Source organism: Microcaecilia unicolor, chromosome 10 (genome assembly GCF_901765095.1).
Source record: "Microcaecilia unicolor chromosome 10, aMicUni1.1, whole genome shotgun sequence".
NCBI lineage: Eukaryota > Metazoa > Chordata > Amphibia > Gymnophiona > Siphonopidae > Microcaecilia > Microcaecilia unicolor.
Genome location: NC_044040.1, coordinates 156,570,526 through 156,588,286, shown reverse-complemented (window position 1 = coordinate 156,588,286; position 17,761 = coordinate 156,570,526). Strand labels below are relative to the sequence as shown.

General features: G+C 41.8%; 1 protein-coding gene across 4 annotated transcripts in view; it reads left to right on the top strand.

Moving 5' to 3' along the window:
* The window catches only part of PIK3CB (phosphatidylinositol-4,5-bisphosphate 3-kinase catalytic subunit beta), a 352,397-nt gene that overhangs the window by 299,130 nt on the left and 35,506 nt on the right, over positions 1-17,761 (top strand). For all 4 annotated transcript variants that reach the window (XM_030217213.1, XM_030217212.1, XM_030217211.1 and 1 more), the window contains one exon: positions 16,592-16,759. In XM_030217213.1, coding sequence (XP_030073073.1) covers positions 16,592-16,759 — 168 coding nt within the window. The remainder of the gene's footprint in view (positions 1-16,591; positions 16,760-17,761) is intronic.

Here is a 17,761-nt window from a genome sequence, read left to right as displayed (position 1 = left end):
ATCATAAGTATGGGAAGACAATACTCTTGATGTAATTGTAGGTCACGATTAACCCATTCATGGACCCACTGCAAGACAGATCCACAAAAGCTAATGAAAACTCAAGTGGACTAAATAGTTACATGGGTCCCTGAGCATAAATTGGAAACTGTGTACTGCTAATTTTATCCTACAGACTGTATATTTAAATGAAGAGGATTCACAAACAGAGCCTGCCAAACATGGGATGGAGGAAAAAGACTACAAAAGAGAAAGCTGTGTTATATCTCTGATTGAAAAATCAAAACAGAGAATTAGTACATAAGTGATATCATTTATGTGTGGGTCCTGATTACACCACTACTGCTAATATCATTGCAGACTACTAAAAGATAGCTCCAGTGAATACTATGCCCTACATTGGTTATTCACCCCATGCTTATATGAATTTTAACTTCCTCCCAGGAGTGTTTACTCCAAATATACTTTCACTTATCCAGAGTGCTTCCCCCAGACACACTTTTTGTGGTTTCTGTAGAAGAAAATGTGTTGGTTTTCTTTTTTTTCCCTGATACAATCAATGGTACTAAGCTACTTAGATTACTGCAATGGAATTTATGCGGGATGTAAAGAACAAACCTTAAAGAAACTTCAGACCGCTCAAAATATGGTAGCTAGGCTTATATTTGGTAAAACGCGATTTGAAAGCGCAAAACCCCTCCGCGAAAAACTACACTGGCTCCCAATCAAAGAACGCATCGCCTTCAAAATCTGCACCCTGGTTCACAAAATCAACTACAGAGAAGCCCCGAGTTACATGACAGACTTGATCGACTTACCAGTTAGAAATACATCCGAATCAACATGATCCTATCCAAATCTGCACTACCCAGGCTGCAAAGGACTTTAATACAAAACAACTTACGCATCTAGTTTTTCCTACATAAGCACACAACTGTGGAATGCATTACCAAAAGCCTTGAAAACAACGTTACGACTACCTAAACTTCCGGGAATCACTAAAAACCAACCTATTAAAAAGGCATACCCTACCGATCCAACTTAAATGCTTAATCTCTGCAACCCAACCAAACTAAACCACGTAATGGACATAACACAACTCTTCCATTCTCCGATTCCCTAATGTGGCTGTGCCACATGAACTTGATCTTACCACAACATCACCCTGTATTTGTTCACACCGGAGCCTGCAAAGGCCTCTCCGATACTATGTAAGCCACATTGAGCCTACAAATAGGTGGGAAAATGTGGGATACAAATGCAACAAATAAAAATGTAAAATCATGGCTGCTGGGTCATATTGTTTTCTGTCTTTTAATGTTTCCTAATACATTCATGTGGAGTATGGAAAATTTTTTCAGGACAAATCTGAAGAAATATATTTTGGCAGCTGTTCTTCACACTTGAAAAAGATTGCAACACTTATGTTTATAAAAGCACTAGATGAAATAATCCTGTATTGCCTCACTGTTAAACAAAATGGTGCTATATATTGTAAAAGTGTATTGTCATTAACCAAACTCAAAAGTGTTCATTAAAATAGCCAGATGAGCCCCAGATATAGTCATAGGTCCAGCATTAAAATGTTCATTCTTTTGTGTATAATTTTGCAGTATGTATTCAAAAACGAGGGAAGGGGCCAGATTTGTCTCATGCCTTTCAGTAGTAGCTCAAGGCAAATTACATTCAGATACAGCAGGTATTTCCCCTATAGGGGTTTGTGCTTGAGATAATGAAGGATTAAGTGACTTGCCCAAGATCACAAGGAGCATCTGAGATTTCAACCCTGGCTTTGGTGGTTCTCAGTTTGCTGCTCTGATCATTAGGCAAGTTACGCCTCAGGGGGAGACACATTTCTTACAGCAAACCACAAAAGGAGAAGACTTCTCTGCAGAACCAAACAATGATGACAGAGTGGAGAGACAAGAAAGCCAAGGGTGAACTGAGTGGAGGAGTACCCTAGTGCTTTTAGCCCAATTCAAAATCCCGATGCTTCTCCTTGTGACCTTAGGCATATCACTTAATCCTCCATTGCCCCAGGTACAAACTTACTCCCCTGTTTACTAAGCTATACAGCAATGCCAACACAGCCCATTCCAAGTTAATGGGCTTTGTCCGGATTAATGCACAGCAGCTTCTAGCACAGCTTAGTAAATAGGGGGGCTAGACATGAGGACATGAAAATACCTAATGTACCTGAATGAACTCACCTCGAGCTGTTATTAAAAAAAGGTGTGAGCAGAATCCAAATAAATACTTTTATTACAATAAATTGAAAGGTATAGTCTTAAAGATATCAATAAATACAATTAAAGGGCAATGGACTTAGCAGGCTTTGGAAATAAGCCCTTCAGTTGGAAATATCAATAAGATTTTAAAACATCCATCTTGGCCATGGACAATTTTATTTTATGGCATTAGCTATGTTTGCAATTGAATACTTTTCAGCTGTATTAAGCTGTTGAGGTTATTTTTTGAACTCTAACAAGGCATTTTCTTTAGCCTGTTGTATAAATGTTTCAGTGCATGCCTTCTCTCTCATCAGTTGTTTTTTTTAAGTTTATTTCTTTTTTTGTTTGTTTGTTTTTTTTTTTCATTTTGTTGAAATAAAAATAATCCCTCAATACAACTGAAAAGTTTTTTTTTCTAATTGATAAATAAATTAATAAGGCATTATTATGACCGAAGTTTGAGCAAGCATGTGTAGGCTCCTGCTCTGAGACTACACTTCTTGACCTTCTGGAGTTTAGTTTCAACTAAGGCTGCAAGTTAATAACAGTTAACTGTGATTAATGCATTAATCATGATTATTATTAAAGACGCTGTTTATTGATATATAAATAAAACATTGCAAACCAGTAATGCAGTGGTACTGAATCAACCTGTCCTAGGACAGTAACAGTGTAAAAAAAAAAACAACTATAGTAATAACATGTCCCCAGTTCCCATTATCTACCCAATCCCCACATTCAAAAATAGTTTTTAATCCCTGTTGTAAAAATCTACGCCCTTGACTCTGATAGTCCCAGATCTAAGCTGTGGACCCACTATTAATCATGATTAAAAAATGTTATCACATTACAGTATCCCCTGTTTCCTCCAAATGTCTCTTTTACTGTCTTCCACTCCCGATCCCTGTCCTTAACATGCTCCAGTATCTTTTCTGCCAACCAAGATTCAACATCACTCCCTACATGTCAGCCTGCTGTGAAAATGGTCTTCTGTTGGTCCCCAGCAGCAGCAGCAGTGGTGCACATATGCTGCCTGCAGTCTGCTTCAAAGCTTTCTGTCTGGCCCATTCTGTCTCCTCTGATATCACTTCCTGTTTTTGCATGGGCATGATGAGTCAGAGGGAAAGTTTTAGACCTGGCCACAGGCAGCCACAGCCATGGACCAACAGAAGACCACCTTGAAGGAAGACTGGGGAGGGAGAGTGGGCAGATTCTGAACCCTGGTGAGTGGGGGGAGTGGAATCAAGCAGAACTGGAGGGGTCACTGGTGGAAGCTAGACGTTGTTGCAATCACAGAGACATGGCTCAGTGGTTGCAAACATACCAGGCTATAATCTATTTAGGAAGGATAGAGAGGGTCGTAAAGGTGGAGGAGTAGCTCTATATGTGAGAAATGATATCACAGCAACCGAAATGACAGGGACCTGGGGTAAGGAAGAAGCGATATGGATCACCTTAAAAAGAGATAATAGAACCTCTGTCCACGTGGGTGTTGTCTACAGACCTCCAACACAATTGGAGGAATTAGATAAAGACCTGATCGCAGATATTCAAAAGTTGGGAAAGAAGAGAGAGGTGCTGTTGCTGGGAGATTTCAATCTGCCGGATGTAGATTGGAAGGTTCCGTCTGCAGAATCGGAAAGAAGTAGAGAGATTGTGGATGCTTTCCAAAGTGCTCTGCTCAGACAAATGGTCATGGAACCCACGAGGGAGGGAGCGACGCTGGATCTGGTGCTCACAAATGTGGATAGCGTGTCAAATGTCCGAGTGGGTGCCCACCTGGGCGGCAATGACCATCAAACGGTTTGGTTTGATATGACGGCTGAAGAGGAGGGTGGCCACTCAAAACTCAAAGTCCTGGATTTCAAGCATGCTGACTTTAGTAAAATGGGGGAATACCTAAGGAAGGAGCTGATGGGCTGGGAGGACGTACGAGAAGTGGAAGGACAGTGGTCCAGGCTGAAAGAAGCTGTAAATAGGGCCATAAACCTTTATGTAAGGAAAGTAAATAAAAGCAAGAGAAAAAGGAAACCGCTATGGTTCTCCAAGCAAGTGGCTGAGAAAATAAAGGCTAAAGAGTTTGCATTCCAGAAATACAAAAAAACTCAAGACGAGGAACACGGGGAGGAATACCGGAGGAAACAGAAAGAAGCCAAGAGAGAGGTACGTCTGGCGAAAGCGGAAGAACAAATGGCTAGAAAGGTAAGGAGGGGTGACAAAAATTTCTTCAGGTATATTAGTGAAAGGAGAATGACTAAAAAGGGAATTGTGAGACTAAAAGATACTGCAAACCGCTATGTACATAATGATGAAGAAAAGGCAAATTTGCTAAATAGATACTTTTGTTCTGTTTTTACTGAAGAAAATCCAGGAGAAGGACCACAATGGACTGGCAAAAGTTCATTTGAGAATGGAGTGGATATAGCACCATTCACGGAAGAGAGTGTGTATCAACAACTAGAAAAACTAAAGGTAGACAAAGCCATGGGACCGGATGGGATCCACCCCAGGATATTGAGGGAGCTCAGAGAGGTTCTGGCGGGTCCTCTTAAAGATTTGTTTAATAAATCCTTAGAAATGGGAGAGGTTCCGAGGGATTGGAGAACGGCGGAGGTGGTCCCTCTTCACAAAAGTGGTGATAGGGAAGAAGCTGGAAACTACAGGCCGGTAAGCCTCACTTCGATTATTGGAAAAGTAATGGGAGCGATGCTGAAGGAAAGGATAGTGAATTTCCTAGAAGAAAATGAGTTGCAAGATCCGAGACAACATGGTTTTACCAAAGGGAAATCGTGCCAAACGAATCTCATTGAATTCTTTGATTGGGTGACCGGAGAATTGAACCGTGGACTTGCTATAGACGTAATCTACTTAGATTTCAGCAAGGCTTTTGACACGGTTCCCCACAGGAGGCTCTTAAATAAACTGGATGGGCTGAAGATAGGACCCAAAGTGGTGAACTGGATTAGGAACTGGTTGACGGACAGGCGCCAGAGGGTGGTGGTGAATGGAGTTCGCTCAGAGGAGGGAAAGGTGAGTAGTGGAGTGCCTCAGGGATCGGTGCTGGGGCCGATTCTGTTCAATATATTTGTGAGTGACATTGCCGAAGGGTTAGAAGGTAAAGTTTGCCTATTTTCGGATGATACTAAGATTTGTAACACAGTGGACACCCGGGAGGGAGTGGAAAACATGAAAAAGGATCTGAAAAAGCTAGAAGAATGGTCTAAGGTTTGGCAATTAAAATTCAATGCGAAGAAATGCAAAGTGATGCACTTAGGGAGTAGAAATCCAAGAGAGGCGTATGTGTTAGGCGGTGAGAGTCTGCTAGGTACGGATGGGGAGAGGGATCTTGGGATGATAGTATCTGAGGATCTGAAGGCGATGAAACAGTGTGACAAGGCGGTGGCCGTAGCTAGAAGGTTACTAGGCTGTATAGAGAGAGGTGTGACCAGCAGAAGAAAAGATGTGTTGATGCCCCTGTACAAGTCGTTGGTGAGGCCCCACCTGGAGTATTGTGTTCAGTTTTGGAGGCCGTATCTTGCTAAGGATGTAAAAAGAATTGAAGCGGTGCAAAGAAAAGCTACAAGGATGGTATGGGATTTGCGTTACAAGACGTATGAGGAGAGACTTGCGGACCTGGACATGTATACCCTGGAGGAAAGAAGAAACAGGGGTGATATGATACAGACGTTCAAATATTTGAAAGGTATTAATCCGCAAACAAACCTTTTCCGGAGATGGGAAGGCGGTAGAACGAGAGGGCATGAAATGAGGTTGAAGGGGGGCAGACTCAGGAGTAATGTAAGGAAGTATTTTTTCACAGAGAGAGTAGTGGACGTTTGGAATGCCCTCCCGCGGGAGGTGGTGGAGATGAAAACGGTAACGGAATGTAAACATGCGTGGGATAAACATAAAGGAATCCTGTGCAGAAGGAAGGGATCCTCAGGAGCTTAGCCTAGAATGGGTGGCAGAGCTGGTGGTTGGGAGGCGGGGCTAGTGCTGGGCAGACTTATACGGTCTGTGCTGGGGCTGGTGGTTGGGAGGCGGGACTAGTGCTGGGCAGACTTATACGGTCTGTGCCAGAGCCGGTGGTGGGAGGCAGGGATATTGCTGGGCAGACTTATGCGGTCTGTTGCAGAGCTGGTGGTGGGAGGCGGGACTGGTAGTTGGGAGGCGGGGATAGTGCTGGGCAGACTTATAGGGTCTGTGCCAGAGCTGGTGGTTGGGAGGTGGGGTTGGTGGTTGGGAGGCGGGTATAGGGCTGGCCAGACTTATACGGTCTGTGCACTGAAGAGGACAGTACAAATAAAAAAGTAGCACATATGAATTTATCTTCTTGGGCAGACTGGATGGACCGTGCAGGTCTTTTTCTGCCGTCATCTACTATGTTTACTATGTTTATTGCCAAAGCATTTCGCTCCAGCAGCCAGAAAAAGAACTTTGTGTGGCTCACCACCAAGCTTGTGTTGCTACTCATGAGGGTGGAGGGGAAGGGGGATGAGGTGCTGAACAATAGGAGGGAGGGAGAGAGAGATAATGGACTTGGGGAGAAGAGGAAAGGGAGGGCAGAAATAGAAAGGGAGGTATGTTGGATCTGGGGGGCGGGAAGGAGGGAGATTATCAGTCCTTTAGAGAAGGGGGATGGGATTTGATATACCGCCTTTCTGCGCTTACAGTCAAAGCAGTTTATAGATTATATACAGGTGCTTTTTTGTACCTGGGGTAATGGAGATTTAAGGGCCCCTTTTACTAAGTAGCGGTAAGCCCAACGTGGGCTTACCGCTCGCTAAACAGGAAGTACCGGTGGGCTACAGTAGCAGCCCAGTAGTACTTCCCACCTCAGCATGCCGTCATATTTTTGTAGGACCAGAGTGTACCCAGCAGTAATTGGGTGGTGGTAAGGGCTCCTCCCCAAAATGGCCATGCAGCAAGTACTTTATTTCCCACGCGGCCATTTCCTGCAGGAAAGAGAGACTTCCCTTTTACCCGCTGCGGTAAAAGGGGGCCTTGGCGAGCATGAAAAACCCATGCAGACGCCAGCATAGGCCACCTTTTGCCGCAGCTTGGTAAAAGGGGCCCTAAGTGATTTGCCCAGAGTCACAAGGAGCTGCAGCGGGAAATAAATAGATAAACTTTGATCGCAATTAAAACTTCTTAATCGTGCAATTAATTGCAATTTTAAATTTTTATCAAAATGCAGCCCTAGTTTCAACCAATCAGAAAAGCATCTGCCTAGTAATGGAAATGTAGAGCACAAATAAATTTTTGAATAATCTGTCATCTGCATATTAATAAAAATTAATCTTAAAATTTCTCAATTGACAAAATGGAAGTAGGGAACCTTGTGGAATACGTTTGTATATCAATAGCAGCTCCAAATAAAATGAACAAGTAGCTTTCTGAATCTGAAAATCTCTATATCCAAGTGCAAAGGAAGGAAGGAAGGAAAAAGATGTTTCAGTGGCAGTGATTGCTTATAGATCTGTCATTAGTCTTAGTGATTTTCTTTTCAAATATATAAATAGCAGAGAGATGCTTATTGCAGAAGAGCTGCGATGAGTTAGACCCTGAGGATTTGCTGATAACTTGACTCCAGCTGAACTGCCTTTCTAACCAGGATGTTTTTCTCTCTCTCAGCTTTAAGCAAGCTGGTCTCTAGGGGCTGAGTAGCTTTCATCAGTTCTTGCTTATGAAGGGGAAGTTGCTGGACAGGTGCCCGGTTAAGCTGTATGGGTTGGGTTGAACTGCTATGGATTAATTCCAGCTTGCCCTTTAACTTGGTAGCACTTGGTTTACATTTGTCATGACATGACATGATGAGAACAGGCCCTACTTATTTTGAAAGCTGATTAGAATGTAGGAGTTTTTTTCATATATATATATATATATACACACACACACACACACACGCTTTACAGTAAGAAAAAACACAGGGCAACCTCAGACATCAAAGAAATAGGTATTCTAGGAAGTAGGTGAAAAAAGACTTAGGAAAGAACATTTAAAAGTGTTTTTTTATAGTAGATGTTACGGATCTAGAAGAGTCAATCAAATTAACCATTTTTATAACCATTACATTTGCAAATAGGTTTTAGGAAATTTGTAAAAAAATAATTTTGTTTAAGAAAATGTATTCATAAGAAGTGTTTTCTGCTTAGCAGGATTTATGTCTGATTCTTTTATGTACTGGTTGCTCTAACTTTATTGTAATTATGTTAAACTAGAATAGATTTATTGAAAGTAGGATGTATTTGAATTACTAATATTATCTGCCTTGAATTCCTTTTGTTCGAAGCAGAATATAAATGTCGATATCAAAATTAAAAAAATTAAATTTTGGTTGTACTGGATTAAATTGGTAGCTAACAGTATGCAGATAGGATTGTTTTAACATACTTTGTAGCACTACACAAATTGACAGCATTCTTTATGTATATGAACAGTATTCAATTTTTAGGGCAAATACATTCCCCAAAACATTAAACCTTCCCCACATTATATAAATGCACTAAAAATTAAGCACGCAAATTTGGGCGAGTGGCTAATTTTGCACATGAAATTTAATTGAATAACAAGCCAATTAGCATAATTGGGCCGTAACAATCAGTGCTAATTGGCATTAATTAAAATTTACACACATATTTTTACATGAATGGATCTGCACATAAAATTTACACATGGATCCAAATAGAGATTGGCCATGGGAGGGTCATAGGCGGGTCGAGAGTGTTCCCACAATTTATGTGCACTGTTATAAAATAAAGGGGATCCGCACCTAATTGTAAATAGTCACGCTTAAAAGTAGTCGCGGTTTCTGGCGCTATTCTGTAAATGGCACCTAAATTTGAGCACCATTTATAGAATAGTGCTAATTGCTGTTTTTCCGGTGACATTTATTGAATTTAGTCCTAAATACTTATCATATACATGCGCATAAATGTCCTTTCTAGACTCGGAGATGCAATTTTTTTTTTTTATTACTGAAACATCCAAACATTATTACTTTGAGTGTATATTTTAAATGTGACTTTCCAAGTCTGGAGTTTTAGTAGTAAACTAAATGGCGCCATCTGCTGTTACTGTTACTTTAAAGCACAATTGTAATTTTGCTTTTAAAGTTTCAATCAGTAGTGTATGTGGAAAAACACAAGACCATTAACTACCATTAAGGTTTGCAGAGAATTTACACTGAACTCTAATTAAGAAATAATAGTCTGTGGCATTGTTACAGAATGTCACAAAGTGAGTCTGGTGACTTGAAAAACTCAAGTCAAGTTTTATCTCTCTTTTTTTTTTTTTTTTTTAAAGAAAATAACAGTTTAAATTGTTTTTAGGACTGTTACTGTGAAGCCAAAAGATATTGGAAATTTTGATGAGCTATTCAAAACCTATAAGATTTGGGTGATTATCATTTATAGATAGGTTCACATACATTATTATGCATCACCTTTCTGTTTGCTTAGGAGCCCTGCCGCCCACCAATCCGGAACTACCAGCGGGCTGTCGTAGGAACCCAGCAGTAATTCCCACCCCCAGCATGCACTTTTCTGCCATATGTTGTATTTTTATAATGTCTGTGCTTACCTGGTGGTAGGCACTGCCCAGTTACCACCGCCTCAGTGGTTGGTGGCAAGTCCCCTCCCCACCAAAATGGCTGTGCAGCAAGAGGTTCACTTTCCACATGGCCATTTCTTTTTGAGAAAAAAAAGGCAGACTTTTACCTGCTGTAGTAAAAGGGGGCCTCGGCACATTTCAAAAACATGCGCTGACGCTAGCGCAGGCCTCTTTTTTACCGAAGCTTAGTAAAAGGACCCCTTAGTGCAGTTTGCACTGCTGCAGTTAAGATCTGAATGAGTCTTGCAGTGCCATTTAGCAGGCATATGCAAGCAATTTTAAAAATTAATATCCCTATTTTCTTTTAAAAGATACCACTCTATCTCCTGACTGTATAATAATTTCTAAAAATAAAATCTGTAGTTATTTTTGAAAGGATGATGAGCTTAATATTGAAATACTCCTCTAATACACTAGGAAAGATTGACAAATAGGTCATTGTTTAATAAAGCAACACAGAAAAACTTTAAAGAACATGTTTAACATCTCTAGATAAAGATCAACAAACATTAGTATAAAATGTTTTTCAGATTGCCTTGCTTTCATTTTCCTAACTATTCATGGTATACGCAGCTGCTTCTGTTCTCCAACTACATCCCTTCACATAGGATTACAGAAAGTCTCTTGTCTTCAAGGAGTGACTGTGAAAGCCTCTTGTGTATTTCACTTTGGTACCTTCAACACAGCAGCTAGAAATTCAAGGTTAGCCATCGGAGCCCCTAGAATGGCCTAGCAAGCTATGACAGACTTGTCAGTATCCCTTACAAAGGCAACAACATAGTTAGCGGTAGAGGAAGCAGTTGACCTTATAAAGGTCTATTGTTACATGTTGCAAACACTGTCTACAGCAGTGCCAGATTCTCCCTCAAAAATGAGGAGATTCCATCAATCCTTCCAATCTCACATGACAGAGGCCATAAAACCTAATCACAGTGCTGATAAGCCTTTGATTTGTTACAGACTTTTTGACATCTCAGTCTAGGACAAAACCTCATTCCCATCTAAGGGAAGGTATCCTACTTTGCAGATCAGTGACCTCAAAAAACATGCAACTTAAGCAACTATTTGCCGATTAGGAGTTACAGCATACATGTAACAAAATAAAACATCTCTTGCCCAGCCATGTCCACATTCTGAATTTGAGCAAATGAGGAGAAGGGTAGGAGAACTTAATAATGCTGATCAATATTAACCATCACCTCTCCTTCCTTTAACAGTAGCGCCAATAAAACTTGAATGCATGGAAATTGGTGAAATCTAGATGCCCCAGATATCCAAGATCCACCAGATCCAGTCTGTACCACCTTAAATCTGGAGGATCAGGTTTTTAAACAGTTGGCCCATGTTCCTGGATACTCTGCTACCTTAGTTGGGCCCTGCTTATCTTGAGCAGGAATGTTGTCATATATTTTTCGTCACTTCACATTAAAGTTGTATCTGAGAGTCTCTTCCAGCTCTGACTTGATTGCTAAGAATCAACTTTCCTGGGGCTGTTCAGAGGCAGCCTGCTGACGGTGCCACTCTGGGGCACTTTGTGGGTGGTGCAGGTTGCGCTGGCTCGGCCGGGGGGGGGGGGGGGGGGGAATTTCCTAGGCACACGTGCAAGAGCGGCACCTTTATAGTCCCGCGACAGGAGTTGGGCTGTGGTGCTTCTTGCTGTGTACATCTAGTAGCGCTATAGAAATGATAAGAAGTAGTGGTAAGATCCAAAGGAGACTTCTGGATCCAACTTTAAGGTGAAGAAAAAAGCTGTTTGATGTTCCTGAGCAGGAAAAGCCAGGGCACAACAGGGCCTGAAGCAGAGGATCCAGGGATGCAACTGACTGAGAAAAGGCCAAATCCTCTGGATTTAAGATGGTATGGAATAGATCCAGCATATCCAGGAGATCTGGTTTATACCCAGTCCCTGACTACAACATCCAACAGCTGAGCAGGTGCACACATGCAATAAGAAACCGAAAAAAGGTGTCAGGAAGGTGCAGAATTTGTCCCATAGCATGCAGAAATTGTCCCATAGCCTTACATAAACCCTGCCATTTGTAATCCTCTGCTCTAGAAGCTCAGCATAAAATATTACACCTGTCTAATGGTGAAGAGGAGGCATGAGCTGGATGCTAGCACTAGAAGTTTTTGCAGGCCACAGGGATAAGCAGAGTTGCAAAGCTGCTGGAACTACTGCTGGTGTTCTGGGACTGAGAGTGATGCCCTGGATTTCTCCAGTGGCACAGAGGTTGGGCAGCTGGCAGGCTAACTTAAAAGCAATATCCAACAGAGAGAGTCAAAAATACACAGCACAAATGATCCAGAAAAAGTACAGAGGCCTCTGAAGAATGGAACAAGTGTGCTTTTATTGGTTACAACACAGGCCGTGTTTCGGTGTGACACATGCCTGCCTCGGGTCAGTCTACAACATAAACATGCAATTAAAAAAATATAAAACAAACTGAACGCATGTAATACATAACTGTACTTTGACTTAAAATATATACATAGATTAAAACACAGAACTGGATAAAGAAAAAATCCTACAAATGCAAGAGTAACCCAAACATAAGTAATAAACAGTTAACACTCGCAGAGGTATGACTTACAGAAAAATATTGGTTTAAAATAGTAGCTCAATAAATGAGGTGAACATAGGGATACAATGAATTAAAAAGTGACTGACTAAAATGATCTAATAAGACGTGTACATTTTGAATCAACAGGTGAAACAGTGAAGGGGAGTGAATCCAAAACTGCTAAAGAATATAACAAAAAATGCCTTGCTTACCCATCAAACAGCATAGAATATATACGTCGCAGCACAAAATGCATATATTGAGGTACAACACAGTAAATATAGTCCACTGTTATAGGAAAACTGAATAAATAAGAAGCACCATTTAGAACATAGGCCAAGAAACAAAATGATGTCATCATCTTTGACAGATATAGTGAGACTCTACCCAGGAGAACATAGGCTCTTGGAAAATCTGCAAAGGATAGCCTAGAGTGGTGTAAGAAAACCAAGACTACTGAGCTGTGTACGGCTGAAATAAGCATCACTACTAAATTGTCTGGGGCTAAAATAAACCAGTGAAGCAGCTGTTGAAGCGCAATAAAACTTAAGGAACCAACTTTAGACGCGCAATAGAATTAAGAAATGGTGCTAGTCTGCACGGAACAGAACAGTCCGAATAACAGCTACCAATTAAGACAGATAATATGCGAGAGCCAGCGGAATAGTGTGCTAGTGACAATTGAGGGGGGGGATGAAAATCTAGTTTCCAGAGAAGTTACACTGGTCTACAAAAAAAACCTTTTTTTTCTGTAACAAGAACAAAACATACATTTTCTGGAAGATAATTCTTCCCTGAATCCAGATCTCATTTCAGAATTTCTGTATCAGCCTCAGTTTTCATGTGATAATGGTTTTTGTAAATGCTTGTGTTGGCGTATGTAGCTATTATATGTATCTGGCAAAATGGCATGCTTCTGCTACAAGAGTTCCAAAAAAACTGTGTCAGTTCACAAAGAAATCAAAGATCTAAGCAACATAAGAGTAAAAGACCAGTAAAAGATCATTACAAAAGACCATGTCACCTTCCTTGGAGAAATATTCAGAAAAAATAGCATGTCGGTCACGAAAAACACTCACTTTCGTATCGCAAGAAAGAAGATTCCATCCTTTTAATCTCGAACCTAAAAGTTCAGCCTGTTGCTTCGACAAATTTAAATCACGAACCAGATCGTTGAGATCCCCTTGTGTCAAAAAGTGGGGTATATTTGATTCACAGAGGTCCTGAAATGATGTCTTCTGCATGTTCGTCACTGTATTCATCTTCACTCACTATCAAATTCTCAGGAGGCACTGGTACTGGCAATTCTTCACTGTGACATACAGGTCTTATAGCAGATGGTAAGTTAGGATATTGCACAGTTTTCCTTGTTTTCGAGGTGATTCCTGCTATTTTTGTTGGTTCCCTCCAAATCATGGGAACAGTAAAGGGCATGAGACGTCTTCCTTTTAACCAGCCTGTCAGGAGTGTAACACACATCAAACAGCAAATGTGGGGAGCCCATTTGCAGTCCTGTTCACCAACCTTACACCCGAAATATAGTTCGTAGCACTTTTTTACAAGAGGATTAAGTTTTCGTTTTTGCGATTTCAGAGTAAACTCTTCACAGATATAACAAAAAGAATTTGGGCTTTTTGCACAGATACGAGGCATTTCTTCTGAAATGACACAAAACACAAACCTTCACAAACGTAGAACTACAAGCAGTCACTTCCAACAGCAATTATTGACTGAACTCTCAGTGCTGAGATACAGTTGGCAACTGACGCAACAGAACGTGTTTGAACATGTTCGAGCATGACTCATGGGCAATGTTGCCAAACCTCCCTTATTTCCTGGTGGTGGCTTTCTAAACTAAGGGTTTTGTATTGTAATTCCTAGTATATTTCAATTGTTTTTCCAACAATTACAAGTGCTGAATTAAATTAATCCACAGCAGCAGGGCCGCCGAGAAACTTGCCCGGCCCAGGACAAGGCCGCCTCGCCCCCACCGCAGCCCCGCCCCCAAGGTCGCCACTCCCCTCCCCCCTCCGAGGGCGCCGCTGCTGCTGCTGCTGCTCCCCCGAGGGGAGGAGACCCGAAGGGAGGAGTTCCACCTCACAGGGAGGTGAGAGGGAGAGTCGCACCACGCGGTGATTTAAATACAGGGGGCCGGCCCGGTGGCAGACGGTCAGAGGGCGGGTGGGACTGGCACTGGGCCTCCCTTGAAGGCCCGGGCCCTGGGGATTTTGTCCCCCTGCCCCCCCCCCCCCCCTCTTGGCGGCCCTGCATAGCAGGGTACCAAAATGCAGCGTTTCTCAAGGATTTTTATAAAAAGGGTAGCATGTCACAAGAAAACTGAGCCCGATAGGCAAAAACTGATTTAATTTTCGAATTCAGCACCCATGACTTAGCTAAGAACACCATTCACATTCTTTGGAACAAAAATGCCGTTTACCAGTGTTATCAACGAGCAACTGGAGCTGAGCAAAATGCCTTGAAGTTGTGCCCAAAAATAAACACACTTATGCGCATACCCTCTTTAATACAGGGATTGAAAATGAGGCTTGGTTTTTAAGCCTATTTTTTTGCACATTATCCCTTATGGTTATTCACATACTATTATGCTCACTCATGATATCATTACCTTTTCATTATGTTCACATTTTCAATGTTGCTATGCGGGTTTTAAGCATATTGTCACATTGATGTCTTTGACTCATTTTCGATCCCTGTAATGCATTAGCAGCAGAGCCAACCTGCTGGCAAGGCCTGGGGGCAGGTGGGCAGGCAGAGCAGCACAGCCAGCGTTATCCAGCGGAGCCCACCCAATTCCCTGAGCAAACTGCAAAGTAACTGGCGGCTAAAAGTCAGACACCTAATTAACCAGACTGCGGTGGTGGGGCAGGTGTGGGGCCCCCAAGTCCCTCTTGTAGTACACTAGTGCTTAATTCCCACTCCATTCTGGGGTCGGGTATCTCTCTCTGTCTCTCTCTCCCCCTCCCCCATCCTAAGGTTCAAGGTTGCATTTATTTGATTAACTGCATAAGGCCGAGCCTTGAAAGAACATTGGTTTCAAATAAGCAACTTTATTTTACTGCTTGTGCTGTGTAAGCAAATATTTGCAATTTTTATGTTTAAGGTGTTTTCTGATTGGTAGAATTCTTCTCATTATTGCATTCTGACTAATGGATTTTTTTTTTTAGTATGGATTAATTTGTAACTTATAAGATCATCTGCAGTCTGTATTCAACATGTATTAAAAGTTGAGGGCTCAATATTCAAAGCAATTTAAGCAGGCAGCAGAGACTTCTGCCCACTTAAGTTACCTGGGGCCATCCAGCCGCCATTATTCAGCAGCACTTAAGTGGGCAGTGCTGCTGAAGATCGACTCTGACTGACCCAAAAAAGGTAGGCAGGTCAGGGGAAGAACAGGGGGGTGGAAGTTATGTGGGTGCTTGCATAGCTAAGAGACTGAAATTAGAACAGCTCAAAAGCTTAGCTATGCAGCCGCCCTGGAACTGAATGTTAGCCAGGACCCATATAACTGTTGAAATATTTTCAGCAGTCATCTGAGCTTCCTTCCTTTCCCCAGCCCACAGTACTTCAAGTACTCCCCTCTTTCAAACCACCCCCCCCCCCCCCCCCCGCAATGACCACCTAACCCTTCTCGTGTCTTGATGCCTGGTGGTCTAGTGAGGGTGATGGAGACAGGAGTGAAGCCCACTTGCTCCTGTCCCTAGCATTGGGTTCCTCAATATGACTGCCGTAACATACAGAAGTATATTGAGGAAGCCACCATGAGTGGGCTTTGCTCCTGACTCCATCACCCCCATTAGACCACCAGGCATCAAAGGTAGGCCTGGGAGTGGGGTTTGGGGGTTGGTGCAGGGGTGTGTCTATATTCAGCCAGGGTCCGCATAACTGTTTTATGGGGGCCCCGGCTGAATATCAACTGGGACACATATAAGCTTCAATGGGCATTGCAGGACAGATTAACCCCAGATGTTAAGTTCTGTTGTCCACACATCGCCCGGCACTGAATATCCAGGGATAAATTAGCTGGCAACTGTCAGCATTTAAAAAAAAAAACACTGCTGGCTGAATGTCGATTTGACAGATTTTAAGATTTCATGAGATTGCAACTAAGAATCATGGACTGCAGATTAGGAAGTATGACTTAATGTATACCCTTTTTTTTCCTTTCAGAATCGTGCCTTATGGTTGCTTAGCGACCGGAGACCGCTCAGGCCTTATTGAGGTAGTCTCAGCTGCAGAAACCATTGCAGACATTCAATTAAATAGCAGTAATGTTGCTGCCGCCGCGGCCTTCAACAAAGATGCTCTTTTAAACTGGCTTAAAGAATACAATCTGGGGTAAATATTATCTTTTTCTTTCTCATAACATGAAATCTCATAACATTTTCTTCTATGTTTCTGTGCATGCAGATAATTTCATTTATAAAAAGAGAAAAACAAGCATTTGAGAAGAATTTATATTCATACAGATATTTAATATGATCAATTAATTGTGTGCCCAGAAAATTAGATCAGGGTGAGCACTAGATGTGGTTTGCTTGGTTTTCAGCAATGCATTTGGTAATTGTCCTGCATTAGTGGCTTATAAATAGAGCAGTCTAGGTGTAGAATCTAAATTGGTGGACTGGATTAGAAGCTGGTTGAGAGCTAAATGATAGAGGTTAGTGGTAAATATAATTCACTCTGAAGAAAGAAAGATAGAAAATGAGTGGCTGCCTGAGAGTTCAGTCTTGCAGTCGGTTTTGTGCAAGGTCTTTGAAAATGATATATAAAAATAAGGAAAAATATTTTCTTTTTATAAATACAAATGAATGTCTACAACAGAGTTGACACATCTTATGGGACATACAGCTTGAGAAGCATCTAAGAAAGCTTGAGTAGTCTTGATGGCTAAGTTTTAGCACTAAAAAAAATTACAGCTATGCTTTTAGGGGGAGGGGTAATTTTATAAATAAGACACAAATAGGAAAGAAGATGGTGTTGAAGATGTGATGAGGTATTTGCAATTAATCCAATGTTTTGAGGTCAGGATAGGGAAGAGAATGATTAAGCTGTATTACCTACCTTTCTGGTCCAGTGAGCCTCCCAAGATGGTCTAATCAACCCTGAAATTTTCTGCTACTCGGCTATGGATAGAAGAGCTGATAGCTTTGGGCGGCCCAGGAAATTCTGTGGGTCTTAGTTTGTAAGGGGAGTGTCTTTCAACCCCGTTTTGGTTGCTGTACTGCCACAACCCAGAAGGGAAGCCAACAGCTGGGTCAGAGGACTGCCCAACACCAAAGGGGGCTGTATTGGAGCATCTGCTGTGGAAGGGGCCCATTTTGCGTTGTCTTCCCCACT